The 14,039-nt window shown below is 50.8% G+C and overlaps 1 protein-coding gene across 1 annotated transcript; it reads left to right on the forward strand.

Annotated features, from left to right (window-relative positions):
* The first annotated feature begins 5,691 nt into the window (after window positions 1–5,691).
* LOC107156659 (protein S100-A15A-like) lies at window positions 5,692–9,311 on the forward strand. Its single transcript, XM_015502695.2, has 4 exons — window positions 5,692–5,854; window positions 6,668–6,831; window positions 7,034–7,200; window positions 8,625–9,311. Exons 3-4 carry the CDS (start codon window positions 7,051–7,053, stop codon window positions 8,799–8,801), a joined length of 327 nt encoding a protein of 108 aa, XP_015358181.1. The 5' UTR covers window positions 5,692–5,854; window positions 6,668–6,831; window positions 7,034–7,050; the 3' UTR covers window positions 8,802–9,311.
* Window positions 9,312–14,039: the final 4,728 nt, after the last annotated feature.

Raw genomic sequence — 14,039 nt, forward strand, 5'->3', positions numbered from 1 at the left:
CCAATGCTGTGCTGTGCCTCCTTCTCACTCTCTCTGTTAAAGATGGCCACTCTGTGCTGTGCTCAAATTCTTTCTGGAGGAATCACAAGAACTGGCACCTAAGGGCCTCTGTGGTTGCCGTGGTTGTGCAAGGGACCCTTGACCAGTAACATTCTCAACACAGGGTGCTGGGACAAGCCAATAGTCACATGGAAAAGAAGAAGTTGGCCCCTTCCTTCCATCATATACAAAAATTAACTCAAAATGGGCCACACACCTAAATATAAGACCTGAAATCATAAAGCCCTTAGAAGAAAATATAGAAGTAAATCTGTAAGACGGAGGTCTTGAATATATTTTCTTAAGTTACAGAAGCTTTATTACTTTACCTTTTTACATTTGGACCCTACAATTTACTTGGGATCAATTTACGTCTGCTCGCTGAGGTCCGGTTTCATTTCTGTTTCTGTGAATTAATCTCCACATGATCCAGTGAAAAGTAGGCAGTGCCATTTATTTCATAGAATAAATATAGCAGATGCTCATGTCTTTTTCTCGGCTTCCCACTAAGTTCCATGGGTCTCTGTGACCAGGTACTAGTCCCTCAGTACTCCAGTCACCGTAGCTGTTATCAGAGATCTCAGCACCCTACTGTCCACCCTCCGGTCTCTGGGTTTTCAAGACCGTCCTGGCTATCCCTGACTTTCGCATTCCCATATACTTTTTAAATTTGGCTTGTAAATTTCTACAAAGATCCCAGCTAGGATTTGGGGTTTGGAACAGCACTGAATCTGTGAGTACTTTGGGGAGAATTTGCTGTTCTACATTATTAGAGCCTTCTGGTCCACGAAATGGCATCTCTCTTATTGGAAATCCTTTAGTGACTTCCCATCCCCCAAATTTGATTCCAGATTTGCAGAGGGCTCGGCCTCACCTCCTGACTCTCTGCTCCGTGTCCTCCCAGCCCTTCTCTCCTGATCTTTTGAGCACACAGGAGCGGCTCCAGCTGAGAGCCTTTGTTCCAGTTCTTTCCTCTAACGGCAGGGCTCTTTCCCTGGCCTTCCCATGGGGAACCCCTCATTGTCCAGAGGCCTCTGCGTACACTAGCTGTGTCACTGAGCACGTTGCTTTACTTAGGAAACAAGTTGCCGTGCTGGTTCCTTGTCAGCAGTTGTTGGTTGGGAAGATGAAATGAGTGGGCAGATGTAGAGGCCACGACTGCGCTCGGCAGGCTGAGGGGGTAGCTCAGTGGTAGAGCGCTTGCCTGGCCTGTATGGGGCCCTGGGCTCAATCCCCAGCACCAGACATGAAAACAGAATCAAAAAGACAGCGGCAACAACAAAACAGTGCTCGGCACAGGAGAAGAACTCAGGGCTTTGCTGTGTCCTCCTTCCCCAGGAGCCTCCCGGAGTCTGTTATTCCAAACATTTCCCTTGAGGATTCTAAAGCAGCCAGTAGCCATCTGCCTTCTTCAAGCCTGATGCATCCCCCACCCAGTTAGATACTTTTTTTTGGGTGGGAGGTACTGGGGATTGAACTCGGGGGCACTCGACCACTGAGCCACATCCCCAGCCCTATTGTGTAGTTTATTTAGAGACAGGGTCTCACTGAGTTGCTTAGAGCCTCACTTTTGCTGAGGCTGGCTCTGAACTCCAGATCCTCCTGGCTCAGCCTCCCAAACCTCTGGGATTAAGGTGTGCACCACTGCGTCTGGCCAGTTTAGATACTGAGTAGGATGTCAGTTTGCTCTAACTCTACGTATAAACTAAGTCTATAAAATTACACTGATGAGATTTGTTAAAAATCCCAAATAAGCCTCAGTATGTCACAGTACAACTTGACTCATCATCCTGGGTACAAAGATGACCCTGTTTTTTTAGTTTCCAAAGTAACTGCTTGGTCTCTTCCACCCTACACTACCCTCTTAGCCAAACTCTTATTATCTTCTTGAGGTCTTTACCTGTCCTGGAGTTGTCTGAAACCCTGGGGGGCTTCATGACCATCTGGAGTGGACTTCTTTTCTCCAGCTAACCAGAAAGCCTGTCTCCTTTGCTGCAGGGGCTTCTGGACACCACCAAGTGTTGCTTCCAGTGACCGGCCTCCATGATCAGAGAGATGGAAGACTGGGAGGTTCGTGTGTCACAAACTTACCCTGGCCTCAGGGTGGGTGTGGGGGGAGTTGGGGTGAGTATTAGGGAGGCACCAAGCTTGTGGCTCTTTGCCAAGCACACTCCCTTGGAGTGTCTGGATGTCTCACTCCACCTCCGACAGTGGACTTCTGGGAGGCGGAATGTCATTCAAATCTCTTCCGACCCTCTTCTCCCCAGCACTCAGCCCAGGTACAAGGAGAACCCTATCACATGGCAAAATTCTGCAGAAATATCAGTATGAAGCCGGAGTTGATATTAAAATATATCAACTAAAGGTTACCCAAGGGTCTCACCAATAATGGATCAATAAGACCTTTTGACACATGCCAATGATTATTATATGGCCATTGAAATTCAGGCTAGCCTTGGTTAAGCGAGTGAGAAGATGTCTAGAACACAACATGAAGGGGGTAGTTACAGCAGGGCTGTGAAGGAATTGTCCCTGTGTACTGGCATGCCACATAGGGCAGGTGGAACTGTTGGTGAGACTGTACATAGTACAACTACTATGGTAATCAGCATGGAGGCTCTTCAAAAGACTAGGCGTGGAACCACCATGTGACCCAGGTCTACCACTCCTCAGTATTTATACAAAAGAATTAAAGTCATCATAATGTAGTGGTCCATGCACACCCATGTTTATAGCAGCACAACTCACAATAGCCAAACCAGCCTAGGTGTCTGTCAGCAAGTGAGTAGATAAAGAAAATGTGGGGGGGCTGGGGATGTGGCTCAAGCGGTAGCGCGCTCACCTGGCATGCGTGCGGCCCGGGTTCGATCCTCAGCACCACATACAAAGATGTTGTGTCTGCATTATTAAAAAAAAATTAAAATTAAAAAAAAAAAAGAAAATGTGGGGTACACATACCATGGAGTTTTACTGAGCCATAAAAAAGAAGTTGTGTCATTTGCAGGAAAACGGATGGACCTTGATAACCTTACATTAAGTGACATAAGGCTGACTCCACAGGGTCCTGTGTTTCCTCTCCCATGTGTAAGGTAGAGAGACAAAGCGGGGACAGCCAGGGGGACCAGCAGAGGGAGGAAGGGAATGAGGGGAGGGAGAAGGGGAAGGAACTAGTGATGAAACTGACCAAATTATGTTCATGTACGAATATGTCTCAATGAAGCCCACTACTGTATACAATTATAACACCAATAAGAAGAGGATGATCTATTGTTGTTGCTGTTGTTCAGTAAATGTTGGGCAGGGTGTTTATTTATACACAGTGCTGAGGATGGAACCCAGTGCCTCACACACGCCAGGCGAGCGCTCTGCCACTGAGCCCCAGCCCCAGCCCCAGAAGAGTATTAAAAAAAAAAATCAGACAGGCGGGGTGAGAGGAGTAGGGTCTGACTCCCTAGAAAGCCATGGGTTAAAAATGGGATTTGTTTTGCGAGACCAGTTATTATCCAGCAATTGTCCAAGGATGAGTCACACTGGTCTCCTAAAGCTGTTAATTACCTGACTGCCAGGTTTTAATTTTATTTTTGTTTCTTGATTGTACATACTTCAGTGGTGAATGTTTTCCTTGATTATTGCTTTCAAAACCTGGTTAATGAAGTGCTTGGGATAAATTCCCAGGGAAAGGAGGGCTGAGTTGAAGGTATTCAATAAAAAATTCTCTGGGCCTCTAGTTAGGTATGGCCAAATTGTTTTACTTTTTTAGAAATCTGAGTCACATTTTTAGTTCAGAAATTACAAAAGTGTAAGCCAGATATGCTGTCATATGCCTGGGATCTCAGCTACTTGAGAGGTTGAGGTAGGAAGATCACAAGTTTGAGATCTTGACTCAAATTTAAAAAAAAAAAAGAAAAAGAAAAAGGAAAAAGAAAGGGCTGGGGATATCTCTCTGTGGCAGAGTACCTCTGGGTTCAATTTCTAGTAAGGAGAGAGAGAGAGAGAGAGAGAGAGAGAGAGAGAGAGAGAGAGAGAATGAGAATGAACCACTTGTTTGTTGAGGAAATTGTTATAGGTCAAAGTGGAAAAGGTATTGGCTTAAGTATTGGCCTATAATGATGATGATTCTGGTGCTGGGGACGGAACCCCAGACCTGGCGCATGCACCTCCAGCCTTGGTGGTTTCCCAGCCTTCAGGATGCCCGGGGAACAGCCCCTGGTTCAGCTGCTTATACTTTGGCGCCCTCTTCTGGGGGATTCACGCATCAGCCTGTGTGGGCCTCCCAGGGAGCTGTGTTTGGGGTTGGGGGTAGGTGGAGGGGGGGCGCTGAGAGAAGGCTTGGGCTCGGGTGAGATGGGGAGGGGAGCTCACCTGTCACTCAAAGGTCCCAGTGGCATCTGGGTGGAGGCCAAGCCTCTGGGCCTTGCCCCACTCAGAGTAGAGCCACTTCCACATTGCAGTCGGTTATCTCCTCAGGGACAAAGCTGGTCCACCCATCCACCACTCATCACCCACCACCCACAACTCATTAAACCCCTCTCTTCATAAAGAAAAATGAGATTATGGCATTTGCTGATAAATGGATGGAACCGGAGTCTATCATGCTAGTGAAATGGGCCAATCTCAATAAACCAAAGGCGGAATGTTCTCTGTAAGGCACAATAAGGGGGAGGGGAGGGAAGAATGGAAGTGCTTTGGATTAGACCAAGGGGAAGGCAGGGAAGGGAGGGGGGACGGGAATAGGAAAGACAGTAGGAAGAACTGGACATGAGTTTCTGTATTCACCTATGAATAAGCGACCAGTGCACCTCCACATCATGTTCACCCACCGGAACGGGAAGTCACACTCGTCATGTGTAATATGTCACAATACCGTCTACTGTCGTTTGTACCTGGAGAGAACAAATGAAGGAAAAGCCCTCTTAGCCTCTCTCCACGCACAGCTCAGAGTTGCAGCTCTCTCTCGGTGTCTAGGGCCCTTCACCTCTGGTTCATGTGCTGCTCCAGCCTCGTGTATTCTTACTGCTTGTGGGTGCCCGGCTCTGTCCCCTGAGCAGGCCTCGCTCTTTCAAACCTCCAAGCCTTAGCCCACACTGTTTTCTCTGCAGGAAGCCCCTGGGCCTCCACTTCTCATTGCAACCCACCACTTCTTCTCAAGCCCCGACTCAAATATCACCTCTCTAAGGAAGTCTTTCAACTCCGCAGGCAGAAGGCGCGCCTTGCCAGGCGGCTGGGTCTCCCTGCTCATGTCACTGAGTGCATCGTGACAGTGCATGATTGTCCCTTCACTCATCACCACCCTGTGGGCTGACCCGTGTCTTATTTATAATGCCTAGCAGAGGGACTGGCACACTGTAGGTACTCTGAAATATTTGTTGAATGAATGAATAAATGAGTGTGCCCTGACTGTGGAGTTTGGAGGCCACTAATTGCAGGAGGACATCTGACAACAGTGTGTCTAAGTGTGTGCCCGACCCCACCTAAGCCCTGGCACCGGGAGGATGAGCTCTGAGGCAGGAGATAGATAATGAGACCTTGGTGATTCTTAGATACCACAGATCCTGCTTCAGGGGCAGGTGGGTCCCTGAAACTGGATGAGTTCATCTTAGCAATAAGGGTTGTGACGTCACGTCAGGAATGCTGCTGAGGCTCCATCCTGCTGTTGGGGACCGGGGAGAAGCACACACTGGCATAATAGGAGGCACCAGGGATGCGCGGGATGTGGGGCCTGGTGGGGGGTCCCCTGCTCACACAACTGCCTCCTGCCTGAGCTCGGGAATCTCTGGGATCAACACAGGCTGTTCTGGGAATCCAACGGCAACAGGTCAGCATCTCTTCCAAGAGAACCCCAAGGGCAGGCTGGGCTGGGCTGGTGTGAGCAGGTTCTGAGAGCACAGGAGGGCGGCCCACCTGTTTTGGAGAATATGCACGGTGTAGATGGGTGTCCTAACAGCATAACTGTGGGGCCCTAAGCCAAAAGCAGGTGTTTGGGCTTGTTCCCAAGGACATGGGTTTGAATCCGACTCCAGGTGGATCCGTTGTGTGATCTTGAGAAACTTCTTGACCTCTTTGGGTTTCATCTCCCTACCCCCCCCAGGAAAATAGGGGTCATGGTACCTACCTTCTAAGGTCACTGTGAGGATTAAATGGGGTAATGTGTAGACGGTGCTTTGTCGCCTGGCCGGCCCCATAAGGGTAGAAGCAGCGCCCGAGACAAGGTATAGGAATGTGGTCACGATTCCCACCTGCACAGGATTCAGGGAGGACAGCTGGCTCCCCCAAACTGGATCTCATCTCCATCTCTGTAGAAAGTGGGGTGCAGCAGGTGACAGCCTCAAAGTGCCAGGTGGGCACTGCACAGAGGCGGTGGGGGGCCATGGGATTGGAGAGCTGTTGGCATGGCAGGTCCTGGAGAGGTCCACACAGCAAGGGGATGGCAGGCAAAGGTGTCGGTTCCCGTGCTGTCTGTACACTTAAGTGAGAAAGAAAACAGCAGGAACAGGCTGGGTCCCCGAGCATCTGGGTATTCGAATTTTCTGCTTGTGGAACAAAACTATTCTTGGCAGGGACGCGGATACTGCCTTTTCAAGGATTTTAAATTTCCATCGTAAACAACATAAACGCTGTTTTGTTTCAGAGAGTCTTCAGTTCCCCCTCCTCCTTTGACGGCAGGTAACTCTTAAACCCAGGTGGTCTGGAGGGGAGGAGGACACAGTTCCTGCACCCAGGACGCCTGTCCTCCTCCGTCCAAGTGAAGGGACACAGTTATATCCTGAGACTTTGCTGGAAAGCTTCTTGCAGGTTAGTGACTTTGAGTCGGTTTTCGAGGGGCCAGGGGGACTGCAGGGAGGACACCTGAGACCAGGTGCTGGAACGTGGGCAGGAGGAGGAAGGCAGAAGGTTCTGGAAGAAGCATGCGTCCTGCTGTGGACTGCCCCAGACCAGATTCTCCGCTGTGCCCAGCTGCTCTCCCCTGCAGCCCCAGATCTGCCCCCTGTCCCAGGTTGGAGCCCAGCAGTCATGCCGGACACACCAGTGGAGGAATCCCTTTTCCAAATCATCCACTGCTACCACCAGTATGCAGCCCGCGAAGGGGACGTGGAGACCCTGACCCTGGAGGAGCTGAGGGCCCTGCTCACGGACAACGTGCCCCGCTTCATGGAGACCTTGGTGTGTGGGGTCTGGGATAAGGTGGGGATGAGGAGGGGATGGATATGGGGTTGGCTCTGGGGTTGGAGGGGAGTGTTGGAAGTGAGTGGTGAGGGCGTTGGGAAGGAGCTGACTTCCAGGAGAATCTCCAACTTGCGGAGGGAAGTGAAGGAGAGCAGGGTCTGCCCAGATTCACTTCCCACCCTTCCCTCCCCTGCCTGCCTCACTCCAGTCCAAGGCCCTCAGACCTCACCCCCAGACTGTTTGTCCCTCTGTCCATCTTGTCTGCTGAGCACAGGTCCTAAATTCTTCCCTCTGTTGGCAGGCCCATCTGTCAGCGACTGCCCCCAGCCCTGGACCCCTTCTCCAGCCCTTTGAGCTCAGCTCTTTCCCCTGCCACTCTGTCCCCTGGGCCTGGGGGAGCAGAGTTCAGGCTGTGGGGGCCACCCTAGGACAGGCAGGGGTAGGAGAATTAACTTTCCCTCCCACCTCCTGCCCCCTGAGTGTCGCAGATGTGGACGAGCCCCGCCCACCCCAGGGGAACCTTGGGGACTGTAAGGCCCACAAGGATTTTTGTGGGTGCTACCCTCCGCCCTCTGCCCTATCCCCTGGGGTTTCTGAACAGTCATCTCCAGAGATGTGAGATTGAACCACTGACTCAAGGTCACTGTCATGTCCCATCCCTGCTCCTAACTGGGAAAGAGCAGAGGAGACAGTCTTGCCCTCTGTCACCTGGAGCGTACCCCTGAACATGGGTAGGGGAGCTGGGGTGACTAGTCTTATTTCTAGGACACCTTTTCCTTTCCAGGGAAAACTCTTTGGGGCTGGGCCTGGACCCCCCAGGCCCTCCATGCATGGGGCTCACAGTCCCACTTAGGTACAGGGCCCTAGAGGACAGACACCTGGGCACGGAGAGCAGGCTTGATGTGGCACAGGTGAGGGAAGCGGGGAGAGCCTGCTCAGGGCAGGAAGCCTCCAGCCGTTCTCTGGCGCCCAGCTTAGTGGTGGTGATGGGGTTATAGGAGCGGAAGATGGTGGTGGGAGAGAGGCCATGGATCTGCCTGCAGGGATGAAGGCCTGCCCACAGCCCCACGGCTGCCCACAGGCCACAGCCCCCTCCCCTGAGTGCTTCCCAAACGCCCCCCAGGGTGTGGGGGTGCCACGCCCACCAGCCGAATCTTACTGAAATCTGCTTCCCCTGCCACTACCCACTGCCTCGCCGTGCCCACCCGGCCTGACCCGTCTCCTTGCTGGGCTGAGGCCACTGACTTTCCTCACGTTGTCCCCTCCTCTATCAAACCTCAGTCCTAAGGTCAGGGATGCAGCATGCGATGTCCTGCAAGGCCCTTGTGGGCAGGGTGCTCTGCTGTTACCCTGCAGGTGGCTGAGGCCTGGTGAGAGGGCTGCATGCTTGGAGGGTGGTTGACCCTCTTGCCCCTCTTCAGGGTCGGAAGGAGCCGCACTACATCGCGGAGTTGTTCCGGGCAGCAGACAAGAACAAGGACAACCAGGTCTGCTTTGAAGAGTTCCTGTACATCCTGGGCCAGCTGGCGAAGGATTACCACCTGCGGTACCACCGGCAGCTGTGTGCCCACCACTGTGCCCAGCAGAGCCTCTACTAGGGCCGCTGGAGCCTGCTTCCAGGAGGAGCGTGACCTGGCTACGGGGCCCGGCGGAGAACTCGGCTGTGTGTGCAGCTCACTCTTGTGCAGCCTCACACTCATTTGGGGTGTTAGTCTCTTCTTGGTTCTGGGTACCATTCATGGATGGGAGATTCAACTTCTGCCTTCAAGAGGCCCCTGTCTGATGGAGGAGGCACAGCCCCGGAGCCCACGTGCTCTTGTTTAAGTGGGGACACACCCGGCCCTCGGCTCTCAGACTGTGAGAAGGAGGCTCTTCCTTTGGGCAGTTGACCCTCTAATAGGAAGCCGTGCCTCCCCAGTCATGTTCCTGATGACTGTCTCCCTGGACAGAGGGGCAGAAGGAGAGCCACGTGGGCAGAAGTACACTGGACATTGTTTTTGAAGGTGTCCCTGCTCAGAATGAGAGCTTCAATGACCCTGTATATAAAGGGCTTGGGGAGGGACCAGGGTGGGGAGAGGAGCACATTTTAAGGGGAATGGCAGTGGAGACACCTGTGGTTGCCCAGGACAACAGAAAGTGGGCCTGGAAATGAATCTCCAAGGGGAATAAACCCAGTTGTGTTTGAATAGGTGGGTCTGAGAAGCCTCTCTCTCTCTCTCTCTCTCTCTCTCTCTCTCTCGTACTGGGGGACTGAACGCAGGGCCTGGCTGTGTGTGCTAGGCGAGAGTTCTGCGCTGAGCTGCACCCCAGGTCCAGCACAAGACCCCAGCAGTCCTGGAAGGCCCGTCTCTGGGGTGGGACTGTACCTGGGTAATGGACCCCCGAGGGGCTGTTTAAGGTGGAGGTGATCAACACTCCCCCAGAGGCTACCTGGGGACCCCGGGGGATAGGTCAGACAGGGGAGAGGCTGGGGAGCCATCGGGAGGCTCCTGCACAGCCTGGGCCCAGGCCAATGAGGAGGAGGTCAGTGGCTGTAGGCAGGGAAACAACGGAGGGCGTAGACACAGGGGAAGTGGGGACATCGAAGCCTCACACCTGGGTAACAAACTGAGGAAGGGGGGGTCCAGAACGAGGCTGATGTTTCAGGCGTGGGTGACAGAGGGGAACACGTGCTGGAAGTGGCGCTGGCATTTGGTGTCGGGGTGGGGAGCCGTTGTTCCAGGGAGGATTGTGCCTTAGGCTTTGTTCCTGCTGAGTCAGAGGTGGAGACGGGTTAAAGAGGACAGTCAAGTCCGGCAGAAGGCAGACTCCTGTCATAGGAAGGGCAATGCGTGGACCTGAGACTGTCAAGCAGAGAAGACTTCCTGGAGGAGGAAAGGTCAGGTCTGGTTTTTACCAATATAACCTGATGACGGATGTGGTGTCCTGTCTCTCAGTTACTCGTGACTCGATGGTCCAAGCCCTCTTGTGGTCCCTGACCCCTCCCAACTGAGACCTGCCCCTGCCCCATCTGGGTTGTTTCTGTCTGGCTCTCCCCTGGAGCCCGGGAATTGGAGGCAGAATTCCTCGGGGAGGGTCTCATCTGCCTTCAGGCCCTGTCGGAGACCACCTTGGTGGGCTTCCTTTTCTGAGGATGGGTCTGGGAACTCATGGCCTGAGCTTATTGTGATCAAAAGGATGGATTTAGAAAGAATGACGGGCCACCATCGCATGCTCACCTCTGGGAAGCCTTTTGTACCCCATTTCCCTCTGGGTCTCTCCCTATCCAGGGGCACTTTTTCGGTACTGAGGATTGAGCTAGGGACAATCTACCTCGGAACCTCACCCCCAGCCCTTTTTATTTTGAGACCGGGTCTTGCTAAGTTGCCCAGGCTGGCTTTGAACTTGTGACCCTCCTGCTCAAGGGGCATGCTCTGTTCACTGTAGTTGTGTTTCACTCTCTGTATCCCCAGACCTGACCATGAACTTGACCCTGAGTCAGCGCAGGGCTGGCTCAGCATGTGTCAACAGGGAGGGGTCTGCTGGCTGGGGACCCACGATTCCCCCTCCTGCAGGCAGGCCCCTTGGTCAAGTCCTGGTCCTGTTATGGAGACAGAGTATTCAGACCCTCAACGTCCAGGGCAGAGGACGTTGCTGCCCATCTCACCTGAGCTCTGTGGGGGCTCTCGGGGCTCTGAGGACTTAACAAGGGCACCGGGTTGGGTCCTTTGGGCCTCCCTTCACCCCCTTTCTGGGGATTTCTCCACCACTTCTGCCTGCTCTGTCCTCACTTCCTCAGCCTGGGGATGGGCTGAGTCAGTCTGTTGGGACACATACTGGGGACTGGGCCTTTCCTGTAAACATGGCCAGGTTCCGCTCCGCTAGGTTACCCCATGTCCCTCAGGCTGATTGCAGGTTCTGCCTTTCCCCCAACACGTTTGCCCAATTCTTGGCACCCATCTCCTGCCAGCTCAGCTCAGCCTCCTCCTCTCTCTGCAGCCCCCACGTCTACCTATCAGAGGGCTCGGTGACCGTTCATGGTGTCCCGGGCCAGCCTGCACAGGATGCCATAAGGCAGCCCCCACTCATGACTGCCTTTAGTCTCCGGAGCCAGACCTGGAGGAGGACCTCAAGCCACACCCCATGCCTCAGTTTCTCCATCTGTCACACAGGGATAATGATACCAGTGACACCCACTTTATAAGGTTGCTGGGGATATCAAGTGAGTCAGTGGATGTAAACACATTTTGAAAATATGTGACACTTTGGGATAAGGTAGTGTATGGCAGGTCATATAGGATTGTCCCTGACGAATACTATATACAATTTAAGGGCTGACCACTGGTTTGAAAACTTGTCCTGGTATATGGCAGAAGGGGCACTGTAGTCTGACCTAGAGGTTGATTCACCTCTTGTCAGAAAGTCAGAGTGCATTTGGCTGATGGATTCATACGCTCTGCCTTCTTCCCCAAATGGCCAAGTGTAACGAAGGGAATTTTTGCATTGGGTAAAGAAAACACTAAAATTCAATTTTGTATTCATTTATTACCTAGAGGTGTGGAAATAAGTGTAGGTTCTCTTCTAGAGGGTTTCTCAGTGCCAAAGAAAAGGGAGACCACAAACAGGTGAATCCTAGAAAGTCAGGGCTGATGTCGTGACGGGGAGGGGCTTGGGTGGCACAGAGGAGAGAAGAACTAACCTGCGTATATGGGGGCTGTGCGGGGATCAGGTGGCCTCAGAGCTGGGCTGGGAAGGATGAGAAGGATGTCACGAGGATGAAGAAGACTTCCAGGCAGTGTCACATCGTATCCTGAATCTCATTGTTCTCTCTGTGGACCTCGGTTTCCTTGTCTGTACAATAGAAATTGCAAAGTATGTAACTCATAGGATTATTGTGAGAGTTAGATGAACTGATGCAAATGAAGCACTTATGATTTTTGATTCCCGACATAGGACACAGACTCAGCAAATGTCAGCTGTGATTTTGCAATTATTTGTTTGGGTGTGCTAGGCATTGTGCTGGGTCCTGGGGTCAAGGGCAAAGATGCACAGTCTGGCTCTGGAGGGCTCACAGCATGGCTAGAGAATCAGGCACAGGACTGGGGCAGAAAGCATGGCTCACTGCTTTCAGCACCAAACATAGTGTGTATGTGTGTGTGTGTGTGTGTGTGTGTGTGTGTTAAACCTTTTATTAAAATATGATGCATAGTAATAAGTCCCAAATTTTCAACTCTGCAAATATTTCAGGGAAATTGACACAGGTGCATTAAAAATAGGTTGTACACCATGAACTAGAACTTATACATCTTTTATGATCATTAAGAACAAAAGTCTGGCCAGGCACAGTGGCACATGCCTGTAATCCCAGCGGCTCGGGAGGCTAAGGCAGAATTGCAGGTTCAAAGCCAGCCTTAGCAACTTAGTGAGATCCTAAGCAACTCAGTGAGACCCCGTTTCTAAATAAAATATAAAAAAGGGCTGGTGATGTGGCTCAGTGGCAAAGCCTCCTTGGGTTCAATCCCTGGTGCCACCCCCCTCCAAAAACAAAAACAAAAAAATCTGTCTGTGTATGGTGGCACATGTTTATAATCCCAGTGACACTGGAGGCTAAGGCAAGAGGATCACAAGTTTGAGGCCAGCTTGGGCAACTTAGTGAGACCTGTCTCAAAATAAAAAGGGCTGGGGATGTGGCTCAGTGGCTCAGAGCATCCAGTACCAAATAAAGGGAGGAGGAGGAGGAGGAGGAGGAGGAAATGAAAATATAGATTGGTTTATAAATCTATAAAAGGGACATTGGGACAACATAGTAATATACATATATATGTGGCCTTATAAATAGAAGATTGGGCAAATATGACATCTGGGATGATGGGTCAAAATGTGCCAAGAAAAGTGTATAAGTCATAAGTTTTTTGGATCTATTATTAATTCTCACAAGGTATAATTCTTTTTGTAGATGGAAGCATTTTAAAACAATTTAAAAAATTATTGTGGCACAATATATATAACATTACATTTATCATCTCCACCGTTTTTAAGTGTACCTTTCAGTGGTATTAAAAGTACACTCACATTGTTGAACAATGTATCTCCAAACTCTTTTCATCTTGCAAAATTGAAACTCTGGACCCATCGAGCAGCACCCCTCTATTTGCCCTCCTCCCAGTCTCTAGCATTGGCCCTTGTACTTTCTGTCTCTATGGATCCGACTCCTCTAATGATGTCATATAAGCGGAGTCATACGGCATTCGTCTTTTTGTGATAGGCTTATTTCACTTAGCATAATATCCTCAAGGTTCATCCATATGGTATCAAATGTCAAGATTTCTTTCCTTTTTAAAGTCTGAATAATATTCCATTGTATATATGTATTTGTTTATCCATTTACCTGTTAACGTCCTCTTGTGTTTCTCCCCTCTTGGCTCTTGTGAATTATGTTGTATGAGCGTGGGTGTACAAATATCTTTTCAAGACCTTACTTTTATTTTTTCTGGTATATACCTGGAAGTGGAATTGCAGGATCATGTGATAATTATGTTTATTTATTTATTTTTTTGAGAAGCCACCATACCATTTTCTTCAGAGCCGCCAAACCATTTTAAATCCTCATCCACAGCACACAAGTCTTCCGATCTCTCTAGGTCTTTGCCAACCGTTGTTACTTTTTTTTTTCTTTTCTTTTTTCTTTTGGTGGTACTGAGAATTGAACCCACTGAAATATACTTCCAAGTCCTTTTTATTTTTTATTTTTGAGACAGGATCTCTCTCACTAAGTTGCCCAGGCTGGTTTTGAACCTGTGATCCTCCTGCCACAAACCTTCTGAGTAGCTTGGAGTCATGGGCCACCCTCTCAGATG

The sequence above is a fragment of the Marmota marmota genome, unplaced genomic scaffold (assembly GCF_001458135.2).
Source record: "Marmota marmota marmota unplaced genomic scaffold, marMar, whole genome shotgun sequence".
Lineage (NCBI taxonomy): Eukaryota > Metazoa > Chordata > Mammalia > Rodentia > Sciuridae > Marmota > Marmota marmota.